Consider the following 24,134-nt stretch of genomic DNA (forward strand, 5'->3'; position numbering starts at 1 on the left):
CGAAAATGGCGAACCGACCTCGTCAAGGGATTTAGACTTCTACTTAACACTTGTGTCACTAATCAGTACCTAATTCACTTGGAAGTCAGCTTAGTGCTTCGTGGTTATGATGCTCCGAAACCGGAGCTACGCGTAAAATGTACAGTTTAAAAATGTTGAAGATTCAGATGTGATTTTACGACTGGCTGTCTGCATGACGTCAATCCTCTTTGGGAATGCTGTTGTTAATTGTTTTGTGAACACGTGTAGTTGATTGATACCCATATAAAGTGCGCGTTGTGGATTAATTCCCAACAATGGCGCTTAGTCAAAATATCGGCTGCGATTCTTCAAATATTCTATAGTTGGAAAAACAAATATTCTAGTTCAAATATTCTCGTCGCTCGTTGCTAGCCAACTTACATAAATTAATTTTGATACTAAACATTTTTATGACAAAATGGTTTTAATTTTTTAAACGAAAAAAAAAACACCGTAAAATCTAGTTTTAGTAATTTATTTTCAAAAATTACTTCTTTAAGTATATTTGATGAACATAAGTACAATTCACAATAAAACTGAAAAATCAATTTAACGGAATGTAAGAAATTATTCTACAAAATTACTAGCATATTTGTTAATACTCACTTTCACAAAAATACTATATTTTACCCTACTAACATATTTACACCAAACATTCAGATATAAATCTAAGAAGATACAAAAATACGTTTATTGTAAGTTTACATACAAGAGAGATTTATCTTTCTCTGTGATGACTTTTAAATCAAATCAATAGTGATGTGAAATATGAACAGCGAAACTCTCTTCCTGCATATTTTTACAGACAGTTAACACATAGAACAATATTTGTTCGTCAATTAAAATGAATCAAGTTATTGCGTTACACCCCCACCATATAATTGAGAGGACCTACTGTCTATTATTACCTATCTTAAGTATGGTTTAATATATCAAGACAAAACCATTTTTATAAAAAAGAAATCGGGACTTAAACAATTTACTATAGATGGAGTATCATCTAAATTTGAGTGCACACACGCTCCACACAAGAATTTTGACATCAAACACCTAATTGTTTCATTCTTCCATAAATTATCACAGACCCTGAGACATCCCTTCAGTTCAGTACAAACTTAATCGCGAAATAAAAGTACATAAAACAGTGTGCATATGGCATGAATGCATTTTCACATACAAAAGAAGATACCTAATCCACTAATACCAAATTAATACTGGCATGTCATACACGCATAGTACAAAAACAACTAAAGTAATAGACTAAAGTCAGAATATTCCAAAGGAATTTTAAGGAATTCAATAGATAAGTTGCTCAAATTATTTTAATCTGTCCGATTGAGATAGGGACAGCAAAATCAGTATATATGCTTAAAACTACTTTAGAATATTCAGTAACTGAAACATAATAAAATAAAATGAACTTAAAATTCACAATTATAGAAGAATCAAATTGACCAAGTCAATGAGATAAATAGAATAAATAAGGACTTATCATAGAAGTTGACAGCGTCACTACTCGCTAAACAAGAACCACCTAAATCATCGTTTTGGCGAACAATGGATCCATAACACAAGAAATGAAGAAGTACCTTTGTAATCTAAATAATACATTGTCATGAATATAATTCGCTACTTTCCTTTGGCACAAGAAAGGGAAATGGAAATAATTAAATATAGTTGCGCTGGAAAGTAGAAGACACTGAGATCTTAGACATATAATTTTGTCTACAGCTAACTCCGTACACGGCTATGTGATTTAGTGAAACTTATCTAATAACACTATTACCAGTCTTTATTTTTAGTTTCGACCGTTGTGCTTTTGAAATTATGGCTCTGGAATATGTATTTGTAGCCCCGAAGCTGTTTGCACGCACTAGTTGCCAGTGTCAATGTTCCAAACACCCAATCACTAAAACCCAGCTGCCATCACTTCAAACAGCGTCGATAGCCGGTCGAAGCCTCGGTCTTCAGACGAGCGCTGTCAAACTGTTTGTACGCAAACTCTTATCCTCTATCGTTTCGGAGGCGCTCGATTTCACCTGGAAAGATAAATAACAAAGTTTGATTCGACTGATTTAGTGTTGTAATAGAAAAAAATGAGAGGAACTATGGCGGTTAAAGCGGAGAGAGTGGTCCGCTCCTAACGCTCCATATGACTCATCGGGTTCTAATTAAGGAGCTGAAACTTCAATTTTTGTGACAACTATGACAACACTGTAGTGAAAACGCTTGTGGCGGTTGAAAAACTGTATGAATGTAAAATTAAACTATGATACAAGTATGGATGTTACAATACTGACGTGTATGAGGGGCAGCGGCAGCTCGAGCCGCAGCTGCGTCCAGAAGGCGCGCTCGTGCATGTGACGCCAAGGAACCAGTCGGGAGCCCCGCAGCAGCTCCACCAGGCAGGACCCACTCTCTTTTGCCTCGCGCTTCAGCTTTGGTAGATCCTGGGTAAATTTACACGCCATTTACACATATTTTTATAGGCACGACTTACTACTACTTCATATCAGTGTTGAGGCTGGGTGAAATGATCTCAGATGGGAGCACCGATCACTCGTCTGACGTCCACAAAGATAAATAATAATAAAAAGTGGTGGCGGCACTCTTCAACATTAAAGCTTATTGCCATCATAGGGACCAACACTGTTTACACAAGTTTCTTTCAGCATTTTTTCTGAGCAGTGGTCAAAATAATATATAAATTGAAATCTGACGTAAAAAGGTTTCGTTTCCGAAGGTTTAATTTCTGAATAAACGCTTTGCCGTCGGTTAATTGTAAGACTTACCTGCAGCAACACCAGCACCGGCGGCGCCGGCAGCCCCCGCAGCTGCCGCAGCGCCGTCACCAGCTGCGTGGTGGAGTACTGCGTCGGTGACACCACCACCAGCACAGCGCGGCACCGGTTACACTCGCGCGTTATCTCGTTGTACCCTTAAATGCAAACGGATACTATTTAAAACTTAATACAAAACAAAAGTACGATAAAAATAATACTAGAGGCAGGGACGAAGACTGGTTGGTAAACCACCGACCCGCTGATCAGGTAACACGAAAAGTAAGTCGACCGGACGCGGCGATATCAAAGTATAGCTAATCTTCAAAAAGGGCAAATATTTTTTTAAATCATATGAACCATTGCAATATTTTTTTTGTTTCTGTTGTATCGTAACAGCATGTTAGCTGTTTTAGGCAACTCAAATTAAATCTGATAAGCGTCATCAATAGCACATTCGAAAAGAAAGAAGTGAAATGTATGTCATCAATCAATCCAATATTTTGATATAAAGTCATAATTATATTGCATTTTTGTTATCCGCAATTTTATCTTGCAAAATTACAGCTCCAACAAAAATCAGCAAATATGACTCGCGCGGTAAAAGACAAAAAACTCCCAAGAAAAAAAAAGTTAAACTACGAATCAACTCACAGTTATCAGGCGCGGTGTTGAGCATCAAGGAATGCAGCCGGTACTTGTACTTGAGCGCCAGCGTCGGCATCAGAGCGCCGCGCACCAGCTCAGCGTCCACGCTCGTGTAGCACACCAGCACGTCGAACTCCTTCTCCAGCACTGATGAGCGGAATTATGATATTTTATATATCAAGTCTCTTTCGGTAGTTACGAATAAGGGATGGCCTTAACAGCTGATAGTCAATAATAATATTTCCAAAGAGTGTTCATGTCAGGCAGGCAGTCGATTGCGAAGTGAGACACAGAGCAAGGGGATCTGGCAAGGAAAACAGAGATAGTTATAGATTAATACCTGTTATCCAACAAGAAAAAAAAACTAGGTACTGTTTTCGTAGGTGTATAATAATACTTATATAACTTACGAAACTGCATAAGTGATTTTATATTGAAATTATGTGACGAATAAATTCAAGACTCTCCCGGTGACAGGGGCGTGAGTTCTATTCTTGATCGACTCCTGATTTTTTTAATCTCATTATTTAAATTTAGTTTAAAATTATACACATACATGTGTGACATGCATATAGTGCATATACCAATAAGAAATAAGTGATTACTTGTGAAGTAATAACACGTGTGTCAACAATGAGTTACCTCTGGCCTGGTGCGCGAGCGCGGCGGTGCGCGCGCGCGCCTGCCGCAGCGCCAGCAGCAGCCGCGCGGAGCAGCGGCGGTGCAGCGCCACCAGCGAGCCCAGCAGCAGCGCGCCGCCCGCCAGCGCCAGCGCCAGCGCGCGCCACGCCACCGGCGCCGCGCCGCGCCACGCCGTGCCCCCATCCACCAGACGAGCGACTAAACACATTATAAACTATTATTTTTTTGTCAAGAAAATTTTTCGATTGTGGCTAGGCTTCATATTTCAGATCGTATAGTCAGACTTTGTAAAAAATATAAAAAAGTAACTTCGTATGTTTCTTATACATATGTTTGTAAGAAAGTGAATTTAGTGAAGCTGAAACTTTCCTCTAGTAACATTATTTATAAGATATCTTTAAATCGATTAAAATCTCATGTTAAATAAGCAACAGGATCTTCCTAGTAATTGAAAACTTGTGGTGACTTCTAAATATATTTGTAGATTAGTGATTACTTCCTAATGGTTTTGCCAATCATTTTATCTCGACTCATCAAATAAAAGAACATTCGAAGCACTAATTAACAGTAACTTAGTCATATTGAGGTTTTGTGTCAGCCAGAAGGAAAACTCATGTGGCACGAGCAGGTTTCGAACCTTGGACCCTTCGATCACAGGCGGACGGTCTTAACCACTGAGCCACCACCGCTTCAAGCTGTAAGAGTATAACAGTAGGATGATATCAATTTAATTACATAACGAACTCACATCGATCGTGTACCGTGACGTTGCTGGTAGTGCGGGCGTCGTTGCTGTGAACCTCGCACACGTACGTGCCGAAGTCCTGGCGCGAGACTCGCTCCACTGTCAGGTACACCCCACGGATGTCTATTACGTCGTCACTGGAATGTTACATCATTCATTGAAGTATGGTAGTTGGCTGGGTAAAAAATAAAATGTGTTAAAAAATCACATAATATGATAATTTAATGTCACTTTATGTGATCATTTTTTTGTTCAGTTCAATTATATTTATTAAATAGGTAATAGGTAGGTTTATTTGAGGCAACTAAATATTAATATTGAAAGCGCTTTGAATATCAGAACTAAAATATTACGAGCCACAAAATTATAAAGGTTCACATTCAAAGCAAGTAGTTGGTAAATTACAAGTCGTTCAAAGATATAACCGCAGTTTCACATCCCACTCACGTAGATTTACTTTTATGTACAGAATTAAAACCAGATAGACTTTGGAACCGTGGTCATTACTATATTTTTATTATCAACTAGCTGTTGCAAGCGGCAAGGCCCGAGGCAAAAAGTAGCCTCTGTCTCTCTTTAGCTCTCCAACTATTTCCACATCAAAATTCAACTAAATCCAATACTCCGAATCAAATCGTGCACTATTTAGGAAAATATCCTAGATATTTTTTCACATTTAAACAAGAGATTCATGCGTACGAATATGTATGATATATGCGTATTAATGACAAAGGTCATGCGAAGTAAAAATAAATAAATATATAGAGACAAATGACACAGATTGAGTTAGCAAAATAAGTTCGAAACTTGTGTTATGGGATACTAACTCAACGATACTATATTCTATAACATATACGTATATAGATAAACACCCAAGACCCAGGTCAATCCGAAAAAGATAATTTTTCATGTTGACCTGACCGGAACTCGAATCCGGGACCTCTACCATTAGGCCACGGCGGTCGTCAAAGTGAGAAATGGAGAAGAAGAACTAGGAAAACGAACCCCGGGGCCTGACGCTCTATGGCTAAATAAAAATCCGGCAATGTGATCATATGAGAAAGAGATAATAAAATAAAATAGTCTACTTACAAAGTCTAAGGTACATTCATAAAGTAAACTAAAATTATAACCCTCCACTTTTCCAGCCTAGCGATCGTTATAAAGCAACGCAATTGGATCGCTTCCGAGAATTGCGTGGATTGGTTTATTGTTTGCCTGTACCTACCGTGGATTTGCCTTTTTTTGACGAATTGGGTTGGCTACAATATATATATATTTCGTATATAATGTTTTATTGGAAATTGGAATAACATTTATACTGGCATTATCTGGCAAGATTGTAGAGATGCCCTGGGCAAATTATAAAGAAGATCTACGAAATATTCTTGTGACGACATAAAACAATTGTAAATGTTTAGTATTTACCGGGTGATTTAATTCAAGAGACATTTATTTCTTTATTTCAGAATGGCAAAAAACATTTTTTGATTAGAATATGCTGATATATATGTATTGTATGACAATTAAGGATTCCTAAGACCTTACGAAGTTTAGTAGAAAACGCTCAGAGTTAGCTGCGACTCACTGCGAATCGACTCGAGGGTGCGATGTAAATAGCAAAGTCGCACTACGCACAGGGAACGAGAGAGTTAGAGTAAGTTTGTCTGCATTTGTACCAGCTGGATACTTACCGCTGAGTCTTGATCTCGATGTGAGAGGGCAGCAGGTCGCCCTCGGTGCCGTTTGGCAGCAGTCTCCGCCAGCGTAGGTCGCTGCGAGCATCGGCCAGGTACGACTTGCCTACAAAGGAAAATGCATTTGAAACATTGACAGCAATTAAAATAAAGATGCTCTTATTATTGAAGTATTTGCCGCTTTAATTTGAAGTATTTTACGCTTCTCTATCCTTGGCTTTTGTTTGGTCCGGATACGACACGACGACTACCTCTAACAAATAATGTAGGATCTAGTAGAGTACTTCCCTATTGATTTTATTCAGATAAGAAGTGGCAATGATATAATTCAATGTTTTTTAAATCATTCTTCTGTAACAACAAATACTAAACCTGTAATAAAACAGGAAAAATCTACAAAAACATAAGGAAAAATAGATCAAAGCCCATATATTCTGTTAAGAGAAGTAGAAGGCAAATAAAATTAATGAGAAATACTAGATCATTATTAGAAATATCTCCCTAATTACTTCCTTGTTACTTACTTACTGTAGCCAAGAACTATAACTAATATAAGTACTTGATATACATGACAGATTAGGTGAAATAAGATTTCATTGACAGATAACATCTAGAATAGACGGCAAATTCCTTCCCAAAGAGAGTTGATGTCAGGATAGGGGAGATAATTTCTTTACTAGATCCTGGTAGGTAGGAGAGAAAAAGATGTAGACAATTACCCGCCATTTGGACCAACAACTTACCGACGAGAGCTTCGCAGAATAACCTCAACTCTTCTCCCTCGTCCAGCCACTGGTCCGGAGATATGAACATCGTTCGTGGCGTGTCATTTGGTTTGTCTGTAACAAAGCAAACATTGGTATACTACAAGGTAATTCGCAAAATGCGCTCCAACTTTCGTCAACAAACTTAGATGAAATTGAGTCTTTATGTTTATTGAAGCGAATAAAAAGTAATTTTAGTATTTTTCCGTTTTCTTTCTAATATAAAATTCGTTTAATTTTATTGCGTAATAAGTCTGTCTATACAGACAGGATAATTAAGTTATCCTTGTAGTCTACGAGTAGATAGATATGTTAATTAGTAACCAGGAAAATAACAAAAAATTTTTTCAAATGCCAATTTCTTATTCCAATAAGAAAAAAACTTGTCCATTTTCCATCGAATGCTTATGACAAATAGGTATGACGATATTCCGAATCGCTATTCAATTACATCATTATCTATAAGATTACAATAAATTTGTATTTAAGATTTCCCGGACTTTCTCTAGAAAGTGTTGCCTCCAAACCAATGAGTATTCCATAGATATAATCATAGAGTTCAGCAGAGGTACGATATTTATGATCCAATCAAGAGACTTTTCACTAAAGTCAATTCACATAAGTAGGTATGGTTCCTTAGACAAGAGAGTTTGCATGTACCAAAAATTCTTAGTTATTGTAAGAGGATAAGAGGAGTTTTATTGTTTTGTATTAGATGTTGCACACAATCCGACATTGAATAATGCAAAGCTAAGTACCTTATCTACAAAAATATTGGACAATTAATCTACTTATTGGAAAATTAATTAAACAATTAAAACTTGTTTTGCGGAAGCTACAATGTTACAAGACATAGGTACATAAATACAGTTAATACAAATTTCATTTTTATCACAACACAGTCTGACTTATAACACCTCTCTAGGTTATAAAGTCAACTCACCAAGTATATCCAGCTGCACAGAATGCGTCTCGCTGTGGGTCTCGTTGCTGAGCCTGCAGGTGTACTGGCCGGAGTCGGCGCGGGCGGCGCGGTGCGTGTACAGGGTCTGGTTGGCGGCCTCCGGGAACAGGATCAGGTTGGACACCCCCGCAGACCACGGGTACGCTATCCCGTCTTTGAACCTGCAAGGATAACGCCATTAGCTCACAAATCAACAAAAGAGAAAAAAGCTACTAGCATTAGCATTGACTATTGCAAATTTAAAATTTGACGAGTAAAAATACTTAAATCAAGTTCCAAAAACTTTGATTCCTTGAAGAAAAATAAATTGATAACACCGTCATAGAATATGCTAGGTTTTAAAAATATTTATTCTGGGAAAGTACAAGCTTTTACGGACATAACATGAGACGTAGCGATGTATGTACGGGCAAGGAAAGTGCGTCCCAAACTCTATAATAACAATCGCATCGTAAGATAAAGAGGTATAAAGACTTATATATAAATGACTTATTTCCAATATTAAAGTAATTTGCGAACTTTTCTGTTGTGAACATATGATCGTGACATAAGTTGGCGATGCTAATTCCTTCCTTTTGAATACACATCTCTGAGAGAATATAATTTTCAAACACTCTAAGTTACCACATAAAATAAACCTGATTCTTAATTGCAATATCTTTCCAAGACAACTGACCCATGAAGCCGGTGAAGGGGACATCGCGCTAAAACCTAAATACATTGTGTGGTAACAAATATAAACGATACAGAAATTCAATTACAAATAACAAGAAATTACAGTAAGGCTTAGTAACAGAGTAACTATCCTCGCAGTAACTTAAACATTCCTTTACTATAAATACGGTATTCGTATTAATTCGTCACAAACAAACACGATTATAATAGTGGATCAATACCATTCGTAGGAATAGATTATGTAGCTAATAACTACTGTGACCGATTGTGGCGATAGTGGCATAAAGTGATATTTAAAGCGATTAAAGGCGCCGCGGTTGACTCATCATAATATATAAGGGTATGTAGTGTTTGTTCATATTCCTCATGAAATCCACGTACCTATATATACACGTTCCTACCTATATATACGTTTTATGAGGAAACAATTTGCAGTAATGACTAATGGAGCGCCATTCTGGTGTAGGGTTACCAAACGAGAGCTAAATGACGAGAAACTTGACACTACCCAAAATTTGCATTTCAATCTGGCTAAAACCCGAAGTGTTTTAATGAAAACCCTCCGAATATAGAAGAGGAAAACCTATAGACGATAAAACCATTATCTATAAGGAAAACGACATGAGTTGGACAAGAATACATCAGGCTTCACCTTTAGATATTAGATAACCAGATATTTTAAATAATTTTCATTTCGACATTAAGACTTTACAAACGTTTGCTTTGTTGGATTGCAATAATATTATCGTATTGCACCTTTATCAGGATTCAATACTTTTCTGGTTTACCTGACCAGAGTAGTTCTGTACGGATAAACCCTGAGCGCTGGTAACCTTATTCTGCAGAGTTGCGGCGGGCGGTGGCGTAATCGACAATGCAGCTGCTGCGCTGGCGACACCGCGGTTCCGAGAAACACTGGATTACATTTACATCCACGAGTAAATCATGTCCCGAACTCAATTGCCGTTCGCCAACCGTTTAATGTCATGTCGCGCTCTCCCGCGCGGATCCAGCTAATAGCCGAACTCTGAGTAACTCCTCGATTCGCCTTAACCGCACCAGCTGCGGTCTGTTCACCGAATCGAGTTTGCGCAAACAAAACGTCGCGATCCTAACGATTCCAGCGAACAGTAAAAATTTGCTGGAGCCGTTTTTGAATCGTTTGAAAGGAAAACAAACATTAGAGCGATGTTTCATCACAAGGCCGCGCGGTGATTGCTTCTGGGAATTGGCGGTGAGAAATCTTGCTAAACTATTGGCTTGTACCCGTGGGGCGGTACGTGTTCTTCGTGAGATGGGAGGTACTCTCCTGACTGCCGTCTGAGATATTGCATATTACTAGTAGGCGGTGTACGTAGTCTTAGATTAAAAACAATATATTCCAATGAAAAATATGTAGTGCTCGTGAATATGTCGTGCATGGTAAAAGGTTTTGTTACCATTCTTCACATATTCGTCATCAGTTTACAAAACTTTCTCAGTCAGTAGGTCGAGGACTTTTATTTTAGATTCATAATAAAATGTGAAACCAGTTGTAAGGAAAATGCACCACAATTTTTTACAAAATTGTTAGTGTTATAAATATAAAGACAATTTTATAGAAAAAATTATAAATAAAGACAAGACTCATTAATTTGGTCATTTTACAGGACAATGATAAAATGAGCCTTGTGTTCATTTGATCTCATCAGGGATGATGTTGTGATGTCCCTGGGTGAACAAAACGAATATTTTTAACTTTTTTCCCCGGAATGACTCACACGGAGATTCGTATGTTGTTATAGTGTTCAGTTCTAAACATTTACATTGCATGTTGGTAAGTACATGTAAGTTTATATTTTTATTACCTACTTTAATTCTTAGAATTTTAGACACTACATATAACGTATTTTAACAACGCGTATATGACCTTTTTATATGCAATACCTGAATAAAGGATGACAGCTTCTGAGTACGATGTGATATGGATGGAAATTGAAATCTGTACCTTGTTCACTCTGTCAAATTAGTCAGAAAGGTTGAGATCTGGGTATCTATTTTACATGTCATTATCAGCAACAAATCTCGGCTTCTGTCACGTTTATAATTAAAACTTAAGAAGACACTACATCTGTCTGCATCGGGAATAAAAACCCGATGAGGTCATCCGGCGGGCGCGCGGCGTGCACCCTGCGAATCACCAAATAAATCCGAACCGGTCTTTGACCGCGTGTCTGTGCTGCACTCCCTCGCTAGTCACAAATCATTCGCGGCCGTATGTCCAGCCTTCGCCAACCAAATATCATCTTCACCATATATACATACGGTGGATACCTACACTCTTATTATAAGTGGACTTGGCGTTTCTTCAGGAAAAATCTTATTCCAACATGCGATGAACTCAAAAGTCGCTATAGATATAATACGTGTGTATAACGTATGTATGCTTATATTTATTTGCCATTAGGCTATACAACATAAGCACAAAATACTAAAATAATAATTTCGTAAGTAAACATTTTCTTTCATTATTCGCTTGACTGACACTAAATTGTATGATAATTAATGGTAGAACGAACATGTTTCTCTTTTTCCACGAATACTGAAGTGGAAGTCAACCGTGAAACAATGGATAGATAACGTTCACAACTAGATGTGGACTTGACAGTATGACCGGCTCATGTTTTTACAAGTTTTTATTTTATTTAATTTTTGAGTTTTAGAGTTTGTCGTGTTGTGGTAGAGTTATTTGCCGTTAGGAAAACGGGTTCAAATGGCCTACAGCACAGATCATAAAACGATTTTTGTATACCGCAGTGCCTACAAGCATGCAGTGCACAAGATCTGAGCATGCAGTGCACAAGACCGTCAGTACGACTGTATATCAAGTTGTTCTTCATAGACCTAATTGCCCCAGTAAATTGGGGCGAATTTGCAATGAGTTAGTATAGGTTTCTGAGCTGTTGGCTGTACGTAATGTAGGTTGGCTTTCTTTGTTCAGCTTTGTATCACGAAACAACACTTAGGCTGTCAATTTTGACGAAGTCTCTCAAAGAAATACCAATAAAGATATGTTGAAAGATGTTTTCGCAGTATCGAAAATCGAGACATTTGGGATTTGGGAAAGTTGAGCTGTTGTTCGGAGATAATATCACTGACACTTTTATTTTTAGATTCACAGAGTATGAGATAACTTTCTGTATAAACAGTTTTTATAGGCAACCGATATATCTAGGTAAATTGGGAAACCCCGGTGAGCGAGGTCATGATGTCACTACATTTTAATTGAACTCGCTCACTGGGAACACTAGAAACAAGTTTTGTTGTTTTACATCATAGGTCCGGGTTTTTGTGACCGGCAGGTTACGTCAATTACACTGGAATCGGACAATCCAACTAATTTGATTTGAAATAAAGGAGGGCGATGCACTTAGCGTTTACCTTGAGGCATTTCATGTTTAGGATTCTGGTGGATCTGGCCTGATTAATATCCATTGTTATATAATGTTCGTGCATCAAGTTTTATAAGGAGTCCTAGATTGAGAACAAAGAAAGGTTAATGACGAACGCGATTTAAGAGTTCTTTGAAAATGTAATTAGGGCTAGCAGAAGGCGAATGCAAATTGTCGGCGGAGGAGCGTCATCCGGGCCGGAGCGCGGTCCGGTGCCGGCCACCACCCTCGGCTGCGCTGATAGTTTCACAGAAACCAGCTCAATTACACTGGCGCTGCGGACAGTTGTCGCACACACGCCCGTAGTAATGACGTCCTCCCTAACATTACTCAGTAATCACACGTCTGCCAGTCACGCACCGATGACATTAATAATAACCACACGATACTTGTGGGAATTCAAAAACTATTTTTTACGACTGCTATGACAATGTCTAGGTCTGTCATTTGCAATTAAATGTAAATAACCAATTTTATATAATAATCCAAGAACTGTTTTCTAATCAGAAAATAACGTTGAATATTTAACACCGCAGTGTTGAAAAATATTAACAAAACTGATTTAGAGATTCAATTGCACATTGTACGTGTTGAATTTGCTTCAAGAGTACAGCTTAATATTAAACATGTCAGGCAATCAGCGAAATATTCATGCAACGATGATAACGTATTTTTGATTAAACTGTAACAACAAACATACGAAAGGGCCGCTAACGGGCCGGTTGTAAATATTCCTGCCGATTGGACGCTCACGCATGCAACTCCGCAATAAATTGGTAATTTATCGCTATTTCTACTGAAATTTATAATCAAGCCCTGAGAACATCGTTAAAATGCCTCTCCTAAAAACGGCTACATAACAGGACACGCAAAACCGTTACTAGAATAATTATTTACGTGTAAAACATAACCGCGTAGTTGGCAATAATAATAGAGAAACAGCAATAACAGAGCCAGGGGCGTCGTATCGCAACGGCTGCGTACAGTTACTGCGGTTTAGGGATGCGCTGGGAATAGTTGAAATGTTCAATGGAGAATAAAAACTGCAACTACCGGGTACCGGGCAAAAACACAGCTTGTTTTGAACGGGAATACGAGTGCAATCCAGGTGCGGGCGCGGGGCTGCGGACACGTCCACATGTTTTATAGCAATTGTGCTGATCGCGACATCTTACATTATGCTATGACGCGAAACTTGTTGAATCTCAATTCGATTAGGTTAAACTGTGGTAAACACACATTTTATTTAATAAGCGTAAAAAATGAGGCTGGACCACAGGAGATATTAGTACAATGCAAAAACATTTTCAAATACAATAATTTCGTTGTTTCTGTAAGAATATTCTGATAGACATTTTTTTACACAGCATAAATATGAGCAGAAGGTATGTTGAGAAAAACTGAAAAATTACAAAAATTGTTTGATCCCCCATACATTTCATTGGACTTGGTATAGAAAGTCGAAATTTAAGTTCTATCACTGTAAATTTATTTTGGAAAACATGTACTCCACTCGTATGAGCAACTCAAATAAATTGTACATGTTAAAAATGTATCCTTTGTAGGCAACTTTAGGGACAAAATATTACCGACAACGACTGTTTCTCCTCTACGTTCACGTAGTTTTAGTGCAAAGCAAACTATATCAAAGTAAATATTACTTTGACGTCAAATACTTCTTGGATAACTATTTAGAATAATATTGTGGTGTTAGATCGTTCCTGTGAATATTCGTGCTGTCTTGTCTCGAATACATCATTCATGAAATACTGAAGTTGCCTAATTTAAATAATCACTACTTATCGAAGTTAACTAGCGATTGTATGTTTTACAGTTCTCAATAATATCAACAAGTTCACGATATATTGGATGAGCTATACCAACAAATTCAACTTTGTGGACTTTAATAACTCGAGGTTTAAGTTTAATTACAAATTGTTCAAAAATGTGACAGATAGTGTAATATCTTATCATTTCGGTTATATTCACATGAATCATGAATTACACATATGTTACAATATCTAGTACCAACAAGCCGTTGGTTTTATGCCATCCAAGGTAACACTATACCGTTGACTTGGCAGAGTATAAGACACACTTCGTTCCAGATCGCATGAAAGTAAGTCAAAAATTAAACGGAGAAAGAGGTTGTGGTCCTAAATCGTAAACGAGGCAAGCAAGGTGTTTGGTGTACTATACGACGTGATGACGGAATGTGCACTTGCAGTTTAATGAAAGAATCGACGCCGTCCTACTCCGACGTGGAGAGAATTAACGACAAACAAATAGACATTATGGCGTGAACAATTCGCATCATGTAAAAAATGAAGAGGAAGATAACATTTTGTATTTGCGTTCTTGGAGTCCAGGGAATGTAGTCGGGCGCATTAGGTCCCGGAAAGCGAGGCCAGCTCGCTATGGGCAAGGAATGCCGAGCACCGCCGCTGCCGCCTGGGAACACGCCCGCACGACCGATCTACAACCTGATTTAGATTAGAGATCGTTATTTTACGAGGAAAATTGCAGGTCAACAAGTACTTAAACAGACAGAAAGAATAAGTTCAAATTTTACCATTTGAGAAAGGGAGTAGGTATTTTAATAAATATTGAGATGCTGAATAAAGTATGTACTTATATTTTTTATTCAACTTACAAAAAAGACGAAAGCATAGGAAGATGAACTCTGTGTTGTGACATCTCTTGTCAATTCATATTAATTTTAATAGTTTCTTTCACGAATGTCGTATTGCAAAAGATTTAACAAGGACAAAGTCATTGTCTTATGAAACATTTGCGGTACAGTCTTCCTCAATAAGTTCATCAAATGCCAATAGGTATTTGTAAAGATAATATAAATTCTATTTTAATTGTATATGATAATAATAATTCTATTTTAATTGTAAGAGTTTATAAGAATATTTGAAAGTTTGGATTTAAATTTATCTGCTGTTATTTCTATGAAAACATAACAAACTTCTCATCCAGAATGTCATATTCATATTAATTTATTTGTTAAGTGCACAATGTTGAACAAAAAGTGGTGTCACGGGACAAAAATTGTATTCAGATACGAACACGAACATTCATATCGTCCCAGTCACTTGTTATTGGAATTGGTGACTGATGACGAAAAATAAAGATTCATCATACGAATATTTATTTTACATCTACTGGCAATAGTTTTTTTGGTCGGAAGTTGTTACTATACTAGCCACCTGTATTGAATTCATGACAAGTGCTTTGTATTTAAATTCAAAACAATGGACTGTCAACTATCGTCAGCCGGAAACAGGAACCTGACCAATTATCGATACCCATGGGAAATGTAGTTACCCAGGTACCTTACTATACGTATAACAATTTCACCGGAAACCGTTCCGTGCCTTGGAAAACACTGAAGTCGTATGTTAGACAAGGAAAGTTGACATGAACCGTATGGTAACCGTAGATAGAGAACAAAAAATTGAGTCCCGAGTCGTACGAGTACTTGGATTGGATAGTTCCTGGAGCGACAATGCTGACATTGCATCCATCAATACATAGGTACCTATTAAATTTATCAATTCATGCCACCCACAATGCCCCTTTCGAGCTATCCCATACCCATTCATTGTAATTAAGTATGCATGTATAAGGAACACGAATCTAATAGGGGAATGGTGTTTGGGATTTACAGGTGACATTAGAATTGTAATGACTTTTCGTGCGGATAGACTACGTTTTGCCTGGCATTAAGCCTACTATATTATAAATGCGAAAGTTTGTGACGATGATGTGTGCATGTATGTTACTCTTTCACGCAATTTATATTGGGCCGATTGTTATGAAATTTGGTATTAACCTCGTTATGGAATTTCTCTAAGGAAAGAGGTCGTCATAGATGCCCGGCGCAAACCCAATCAGAAACTGGGCAAATACTGAACGTAAACCCATCTCTGGTCATGATTGGTTGCAGGTTGTAACTCTCGAGCAACATTCCCGCTAATGCCCGGCTGCAGTTCAACGACGTCGATATTCTAAGTAACCGCACCCTACAGATCGATGATAGCACATCGAACAATGGCCATTTAACATTCGGTAGCGGACGGTTCCTGGCAATCCGTGAAACTGCAAGTGCACAAGAATTTATTATTGCTCCGTGTCACGCGATGAATACCAAACGGCCGCCGGCTTATAGTTAGGGCATTGTCAATAAATATGAAAAGTGCAGAAGGAAAACCACGATCACGATTGTGTATACACACGTACATGGTTTAGAGTAGTAGTTAATTTATTCCATTAAAAGACTGACTACGCAGTCGTAGTCAGTCTTTTAATGGGATAAATTAACGTCAGGTTCGAGGTCGTCAAATCAAATAAATTATTCTTTACTTTAAAATGAAACAATTGCAGTTAATTGTTTCATTTTAAAGTAAAGAATAATTGATTTGACGACCTCGGTGGCGCAGTGGTAAATGCTTGCCCTGAACCGAGAGGTCCCGGATTCGATCTCCGGTCCGGTCATGATGGAAAATGATCTTTTCCTGATTGGCCCGGGTCTTGGAAGCTTATCTATATATGTATTTGTTATAAAATATGCTATTTTAGTTAGTATCCCATAACACAAGTCTCGATCTTACTTTGGGGCTAGCCCCACACAATCACACATTTGTCCTAATATTTATTATTGAATATGAATTTCATACACGCCAATGTGAATTCCGTGCAATACATAGATTTCGTGTATTTAACATTTATAGAGCACACCGTATGGAGCGTTTTATCTCTGACTTTAGTGTTTTGTAGTGATGCGTGCTCGTCGTCCACTTGATTGTGCGAAATATTAAATATATTCTATTCCACGAACTGGCCGGAAATGACTGTTTCATTATGCGCGCCCGGTGCGTTAAATGATCGATTTGGATGGCACGCATTCTTCGTCTAACTCAGATCGATTTCTGGTACTGAATTAACATACATGGAACAAAAGTCAAATTAAAGGAAATCAATACAACTGGTACAAAAAAGATCATTTACACTAAATACGATGCAGTTCGATGTAATTCTCGATTTACAAGCCAGAAAACGTTCGATCATGCAGACGTAATACCTAGTTGTTGCTAGAAATATATTACAAATAGTAATATCGATGTTTAAATATTAACAATAGCCTTTTCATTCTAAAAAGAAAATTAGTTTTCCACGAAGTTATACGAAACCCACTAAAACATAGTAGGTATTCCTAGAAACTATACAAATATTACATGCGTACTATTCGCTAAGCAGGCTTAGCGAAGAGTGCGAGCAAGATCCTCTTAAAAACTCTTAAGAGGTCCTGAATAAAACCCATAAAAGTGTTTTCACACAAAATGATATTGGATCAGGATGAGAAATGTGAAACTAGACGTTTGCGTAACATTCATACGAACAGTGTATTGATTTCAAGTGCTGCAAGGGTTGTTGTTCCAGGTCGTTTATTTTTCTATTGTCTATCATGCACTTGGTCTAAAATCGTGCAAGTAGTGACTCGATCCAATGTAGGTTAGTAACAATAATTATTTAATGAATATCGTTCAAAATATGTATCACAACAAAAGATAAATGAATATGACGAGGTTTACTGACCTCATGTTACCTAGTTGCTCAATAGCAAATGGAAGCGAATAATGAGACGAGATGGTTTATTTACGAGACATAAGTATTATTTCAATATAATGTAATTTGAGCTAAGTTATTCAGACAGACATAATGTGGTTACTTGAGTTGGCCACCGGTGTGGACTGACGGGCGGCGCACGGCCACCGCATAACAATCACTTGGAAATGCGTGCGATAACGATTCCTTAGTGCTATTATTTTATACTCATGTATTTATTACTAACTCAATAAATATCAAATCGAAATAACTATAACGAACATTTCCACAGATTCTATAAATGTTTATAGGAACAGTAAGAACAAACGTGTGCAAAATGTTAGCTCGAAACAACTAAGTGGGTCAAAATTTGATTACATCGTATCAACTTCTAGAAAGTTTAGGCTAGGTGTCTATGAATAATTTCGTGCAATAGACACTTGATCATGGATTTAGTAAGTACCTACTAATTCCTTGCACTTGATGCATCGGCAAACAAACATAAGTTGTCATGTAAGCATGTATGTGCGTGATTGCATGCATCCTACATGGACCGTAGGCGCAGGCGCGGGGCGCGGACTGCAGATCTTAGCTGCACGCAACCGTCTTCTGGCTAATCGGTCGCTATCGGCCGACTCACTCGTGCAATTAGGTTTCTCAGTAGCAAATGGTACCTACTAATCTTATATGCGTTATTCCCGGCGGGAATGCCGTTTGTCGGCGTTTCTGAACACGTGAAATGACGATCAATCCAAAAATATATGTATTCTTGTTTTAGTATTCGATATAGAACGTACGAACCACAGAATGATAGCTTAGAATAGGCAGAGACAAAAATGTCGAATTGAGATACCAGAGACAACGTGGTGATTGAGATATAACATGTTTTCTTGTTGTTCGAAATATTAGTCGATCAGAAGGACATCTGCGTGATTGAGAGCAGAATAAGACCAATCCGTTTGTCTAAAAAAAAGCACATCGTACAAAGCGCGCCGTGAACTAAACATGAGAAATCGTGTAATGTAACAAAAGCGAACGACTTCAATGGAATGTGCAATTACTAATGATAATATCCATCTTTTTCTTCTAACTAATACCTCTTTGTAAATCCGATCACTGACAGGTTTCCGCCTTTCATACCGAGAAAAATCGGTTTCCTTTCCAGAGATCTCATGCTTTTTTGAAATAATATTTCTATCGCTAGTAATACAGAAGGATAATAAAGTATTTATTATTTAAATTATAATTCATCATCATTTCATCAAAGTAGTCAAAATAAAAGGTATAATTGATCACAATTAACAAGATAATCACTCAGTACTTAATGAACAAATGACTCCGAGAAAAATGTTTTTTGTAGGTACCATTTTTTTCACGATGGACAAATTGTATTTTCCAATAAACAATTTCAGTAATGACTTTAATATCCATTAAAGCTTTTAACTGAAGCGTTTTTGTATTCGCATGTGACATAAAATATATATAATACAGGAATGACTTGTATACTTCGTATGGAAATAGGGCACCGATTTATTTTAAGGCTTTTAAAAAAAATAATCTAACATTCTAAATATATTGAGGGTATATTTATGACATATACATTACATACATACAAATTTGGTAAACAGTGGGACATTTTTTCAGATATTGTAAGGTATCGTTGGATATTCAGTTCAACAATTCAGTTAGAGTTACAGTATACCCTGGATAGTGCAGGTATACATGCGTGTATATCCAGTACACTACTTGTTTGTGTTGCAACATGCGGCTGCAACCTTGAATTAGGATAATTTCCCGTACTGGAAAACCGGCTCGGCACTCGGCACACACTTATTATAATGAACAATGATCGCTCCGCAAAGCTTATGTAAATTACGAGCATGACACTCTCATTATTATTGAAATAACTTTTGCAATTAAAACATCTACGCTAACGATTTGTTTGACTTCTTTGAGGACAAGTGCTATATTAAAGTTCTTTTGCATAAATTTATTGAATGTTTAAGTGTAATCAATTCAATGTTATCCATTGAAAAAATTTCCAATGCAGGTAAGCATTACAAGGCGATTTCGAACTTGCAGTAATTTTGAATCTATTTTACGACTTTATCAACTATTAACTTTTGTAATGTTTGTATAAGTCAAAATATAACACTCAAAGCAGATCTTTCTAAAACTGGATCAACATATGACGTCACGAGGTGATATGACTATGACTCACGCGCCGGTCGCTATAAATTGGCTTGGCCGGACTTGCCTGTGACACTTCCACTAAATTTGAACAGTTGTCATATTACCTAGATGTAATATTAACCACAATATTTTATTATCAATTACGTTGGTTCATACTCGGTAAATCATGTGTGTTTAAAAGGTTCGACTCCTTTTATCAAATTAATATAAACCCTTCGAATAAGTTTCGACATAATTATTTACTAGCTGTTATTTGTTAGTTAGGGTAACATTATCTGTATACTTAATAGTACAAATAAAAAGGATGTCTTTAGGATTTTAGCATGACCATATTATTATCATGATAATAAATAGAATCTATGTATTACCTACATAATTTCTATGTATGATTCCCAATAAAGTTATGCCTATGTTATCAAGGAGTAAACACATCTACATTTCTCGACTAGTGTGGAAAATACATCGCAGAAAAATCATAAAAAATAATCTCAGCAAAACAATGCTCATATTTTCTGTAGACACTAAGAACGCGACACCTCGCCGGAGGTCTGAGAACTGGGATTCAATATTTGCGTTTATGTGGGCGACACGAGAGGATCGCCGCCGACGCGACGCATTGGAAGGCCAGTAGGATTTAGCGGCAACAACTCAAGAACACATTATTCGAAGCGCCAGAATTACAAAATATACAAAGTGTGTCACTGTTACTTTGGGATAAAGAGCTCTTTCTTTTGTTCTGACACTCCACACAGTGTGTGAAAATAAATCTTTTCACTGTGACCGGGAATCGATCTAAACTATTTAAAAAATGTCATAGTTCCACCAGGCCTGCAACATTCTTCTCTAAACGTGTGCTTTGTATGAATTGTCGTATCTATCAGTAATCTTCGACTTGTGTCGGGAATCGAGATGCAGCCCGAATGTTAATTTTCCCGATGAAGCCATTCGTCGGACGTGCCCAGACCATATAACGAGCTCTCCGGACACATTTCTCAAAATCCATGCGATCGACGCCAGTGCAATATCTTTATTGTTATATGTAAGTGAATTATGCGACGTAGCTGAATTAGTATTTAGAGCCAGACAGTGACTGCGCACGATCTGTTAAAATAAAATGAGTCCAAAGTCTAACTTATGTATTATGGTAATTTTCTACCTGGAAATAGAAGCATTCACCTTAGCAAAATTGGATATACGTTGTTTTTTGTGATGTTACTGTGTTTTCATTTCATACATTCTTAAGATATAATGTTTCTTTCCACATTACGTTCTGTTTTTAAGTGTATGATAAATATCTCCTCACAAAGATTTTGATTATTATGTATTAATTATTTGAATTATCTTCCTTCAACCACTTAATTCTAGTAGAGGTTGAGGGATGGATCTTGCCCGGAGTTTTGGAAAGCCGTTTTGTAAGCATATCCTATCTCGTTATCGGCAGAAATAAAATTGGATGTAATTTCTGTACTCTCCATACTCCATTCTTTTAACTCAAGCATTCTGCATGCGTTGTGTCTGGCAAAAAGTACATTCCACATTTATGTGATGTGATGTCCGTAAATATTCAAGCACCGTAAAATCAATATAGATGCCACATTCATATGTATTATTTTATCAAATTTCAAGTGGCGTATTAACAATAGAGACATTTAGATTTTCTCTTTATTGTTTTTGATTTGAACATGAAGGTTTCTAAATAATTATGATGCAGATGAGTTAGGTCCTGAACTGGATCGCATTAAGAGATGATAGTAAACTATGTACTGTTACTCCATCTAACGACGAATTGGTTCCGTTACTTGAAGCGTGTGTTAGAGAGTATGAAGTAAACGTGAATGATGACAAGGCATTCAAGTCAGCGAACCATGTCATGTAAACATCATCTATTTGATAAGTGTGGCTATTTGTACAGTGGGCAACACCAGCGTGTGAACGCAGCGAAGCCGGCCGGCAGCCACCCGATCTCAACAAACTGACATTTCCGCCTCAAATCATCACCAACTTTCCAACAACCGATATAATGTGCACTGGAGCATAAAAGACAGCGTAGAAGTGTAACACGTGAGAAGACCAGGGAAGTAGGCACAGCAAGACTAGATGTGATACTCTTTTACAACACCGGTGGTTATGCAGTATGCCATTTATTATAGTCGATGACAATGTGATATTTCTTTCGCCGTTTATTTCAATAGGAACAGAAAATGAAAATATATATGTATGTATATGGAATCTATCTAGTACTTACCCTCGACTAGCTGAAGATAATCGATTATTCCACTCGCAAAACGCGTTAAAAGTTTAATGAAGATCTCAAAATAAAGAAAATTTATGAAGATCTAACTACCCTTCTGTACTTATCGACATTGAGCTTCGTGATTGTGACTGAACGGACGACGTTCAATTGTTTGTTCCGAGAAAATAAAACACCGAATGACTAATTGCCATTACCGTTTTATTTCATGTGAAATGTGATCATAAAAATTATGCTGAAGAGAACTTTTAAAAGAGTTTTAAGTAGGTATTTATTTAGTTTCATCTATGTATATAGGAGGCTGTTATCAATCATGCAAGTGACATGTAATGTAACAGATCTAAAAGTAATGAAATAGTCAAAAAGGATCCATAAAAAGTCTTATCTTTTCACTCGTATGATCCTAGTGTAGGTCTTGGACCATACGTTTTCCAATTTGTATTATGCCAGTATTTCATCATTATCAATAACGTCATCGTTATTCCAAGCCCCGAAACACCAACCGGCCAGACAGCCAGGTAGGTGACTACGATTATTAATTTGTTCGGTATTCTGATTTTGTCTCGGAATGCAACACGCCCTAGCTCTTGGCTGTTTTCTCAGGACGATCTCATGAATGAGGCTCGGATCAGATTTCACGATCTTTGAAAAGTTCGATGACCATATTGAATTTTACTAAAGCTACAAAATTATAAAAGAATTAAAAATAATTGGTGTTTTTGAATATTGATAATCTCTTCATAATCTGCCAATACTTGTGGTGATAACATCGTTGATCATCATGATGTCTACTGATTAAAAAGTTAGGAACAATATAAGTATGAATGTTTGCAGTTTTCTAGAAATAGGTAGTTGACAAGATCTTTATAAATAGCTAAAAAAGACCTTAAGCTTATTATAATATGTACAACTCGTCTAAACCCCATTAAAAAGGAGAGTGTTAATAGTCAAGTAGCGAGCAATAAACCGTGACATCGCTTACATAAACAACATCATTCGATTTCGAGCAGCAGCTCTCCTGTTGGGACAATACAGTATAATTGAGGTCCCTATTCACACGAGACACCCCCTGCGCCGGCTTAACAGCTACAATGAAATATGTGTACAAAAAATGTTTATAAAAGAATTGTAAGCTTGGACGAAAAAAAAAAAGAATGGTAAGCAGCGCAGGAAGATCAATACGACAGATAAACGGACCATTGTGAAAGGCTCGCGGGCTTTGAGCTCGACCTCCATTTCACTCGAATATACATTGTATCTTTAGTTTACCTCTTCATGAACTTTTCATATACCATTCGCAAAATTGCGGTCGAAAAGATCACGTGTCAACCAGTTCGATATAATCAAACCCTTGATCGTAATCCGATATGTCAATAAACGAATTTGTGAGACAAAGTGACCAAATACCTGAACACGACAACTTTAAAACGACTCCTTTAAATAAATCGGATCAACAAATGAAGCATGTCAGGACAAGCTGTCTGTTGTTTTTTGTTCATCGAATGGGATGTCTATTGGTTGTTTTGTAATTTTTATGGCGATCTTCATTAATGTCTTGGGATGGGAATGGTTACTTATAAATGACTCTATTGACACGTCATTACAAGCAATTCGAATTGTAGATATGGATTTCTTTAAGAACTTTCTGTGTATTTTGCTTTCATCATAGGATGCACTTCTTATCTAAGTTTACCTCTGTACTTACAAAGT

At 37.1% G+C, this 24,134-nt stretch overlaps 1 protein-coding gene across 1 annotated transcript in view; it reads right to left on the bottom strand.

Moving 5' to 3' along the window:
- Positions 1-480: 480 nt before the first annotated feature.
- The window catches only part of LOC128670080 (uncharacterized), a 31,897-nt gene continuing 8,243 nt past the window's right edge, over positions 481-24,134 (bottom strand). Inside the window, exons 3-11 of the mRNA XM_053745451.2 lie at positions 8,241-8,422; positions 7,277-7,372; positions 6,531-6,639; positions 4,840-4,973; positions 4,092-4,289; positions 3,456-3,596; positions 2,814-2,959; positions 2,322-2,471; positions 481-2,060 (exon numbers count right to left, since the gene is read on the bottom strand). Coding sequence (XP_053601426.1) covers positions 1,989-2,060; positions 2,322-2,471; positions 2,814-2,959; positions 3,456-3,596; positions 4,092-4,289; positions 4,840-4,973; positions 6,531-6,639; positions 7,277-7,372; positions 8,241-8,422 — 1,228 coding nt within the window. The 3' untranslated portion in view covers positions 481-1,988. The remainder of the gene's footprint in view (positions 2,061-2,321; positions 2,472-2,813; positions 2,960-3,455; positions 3,597-4,091; positions 4,290-4,839; positions 4,974-6,530; positions 6,640-7,276; positions 7,373-8,240; positions 8,423-24,134) is intronic.

Source organism: Plodia interpunctella, chromosome 5, assembly GCF_027563975.2.
Source record: "Plodia interpunctella isolate USDA-ARS_2022_Savannah chromosome 5, ilPloInte3.2, whole genome shotgun sequence".
In the NCBI taxonomy this organism is placed as follows: Eukaryota; Metazoa; Arthropoda; class Insecta; order Lepidoptera; family Pyralidae; genus Plodia; species Plodia interpunctella.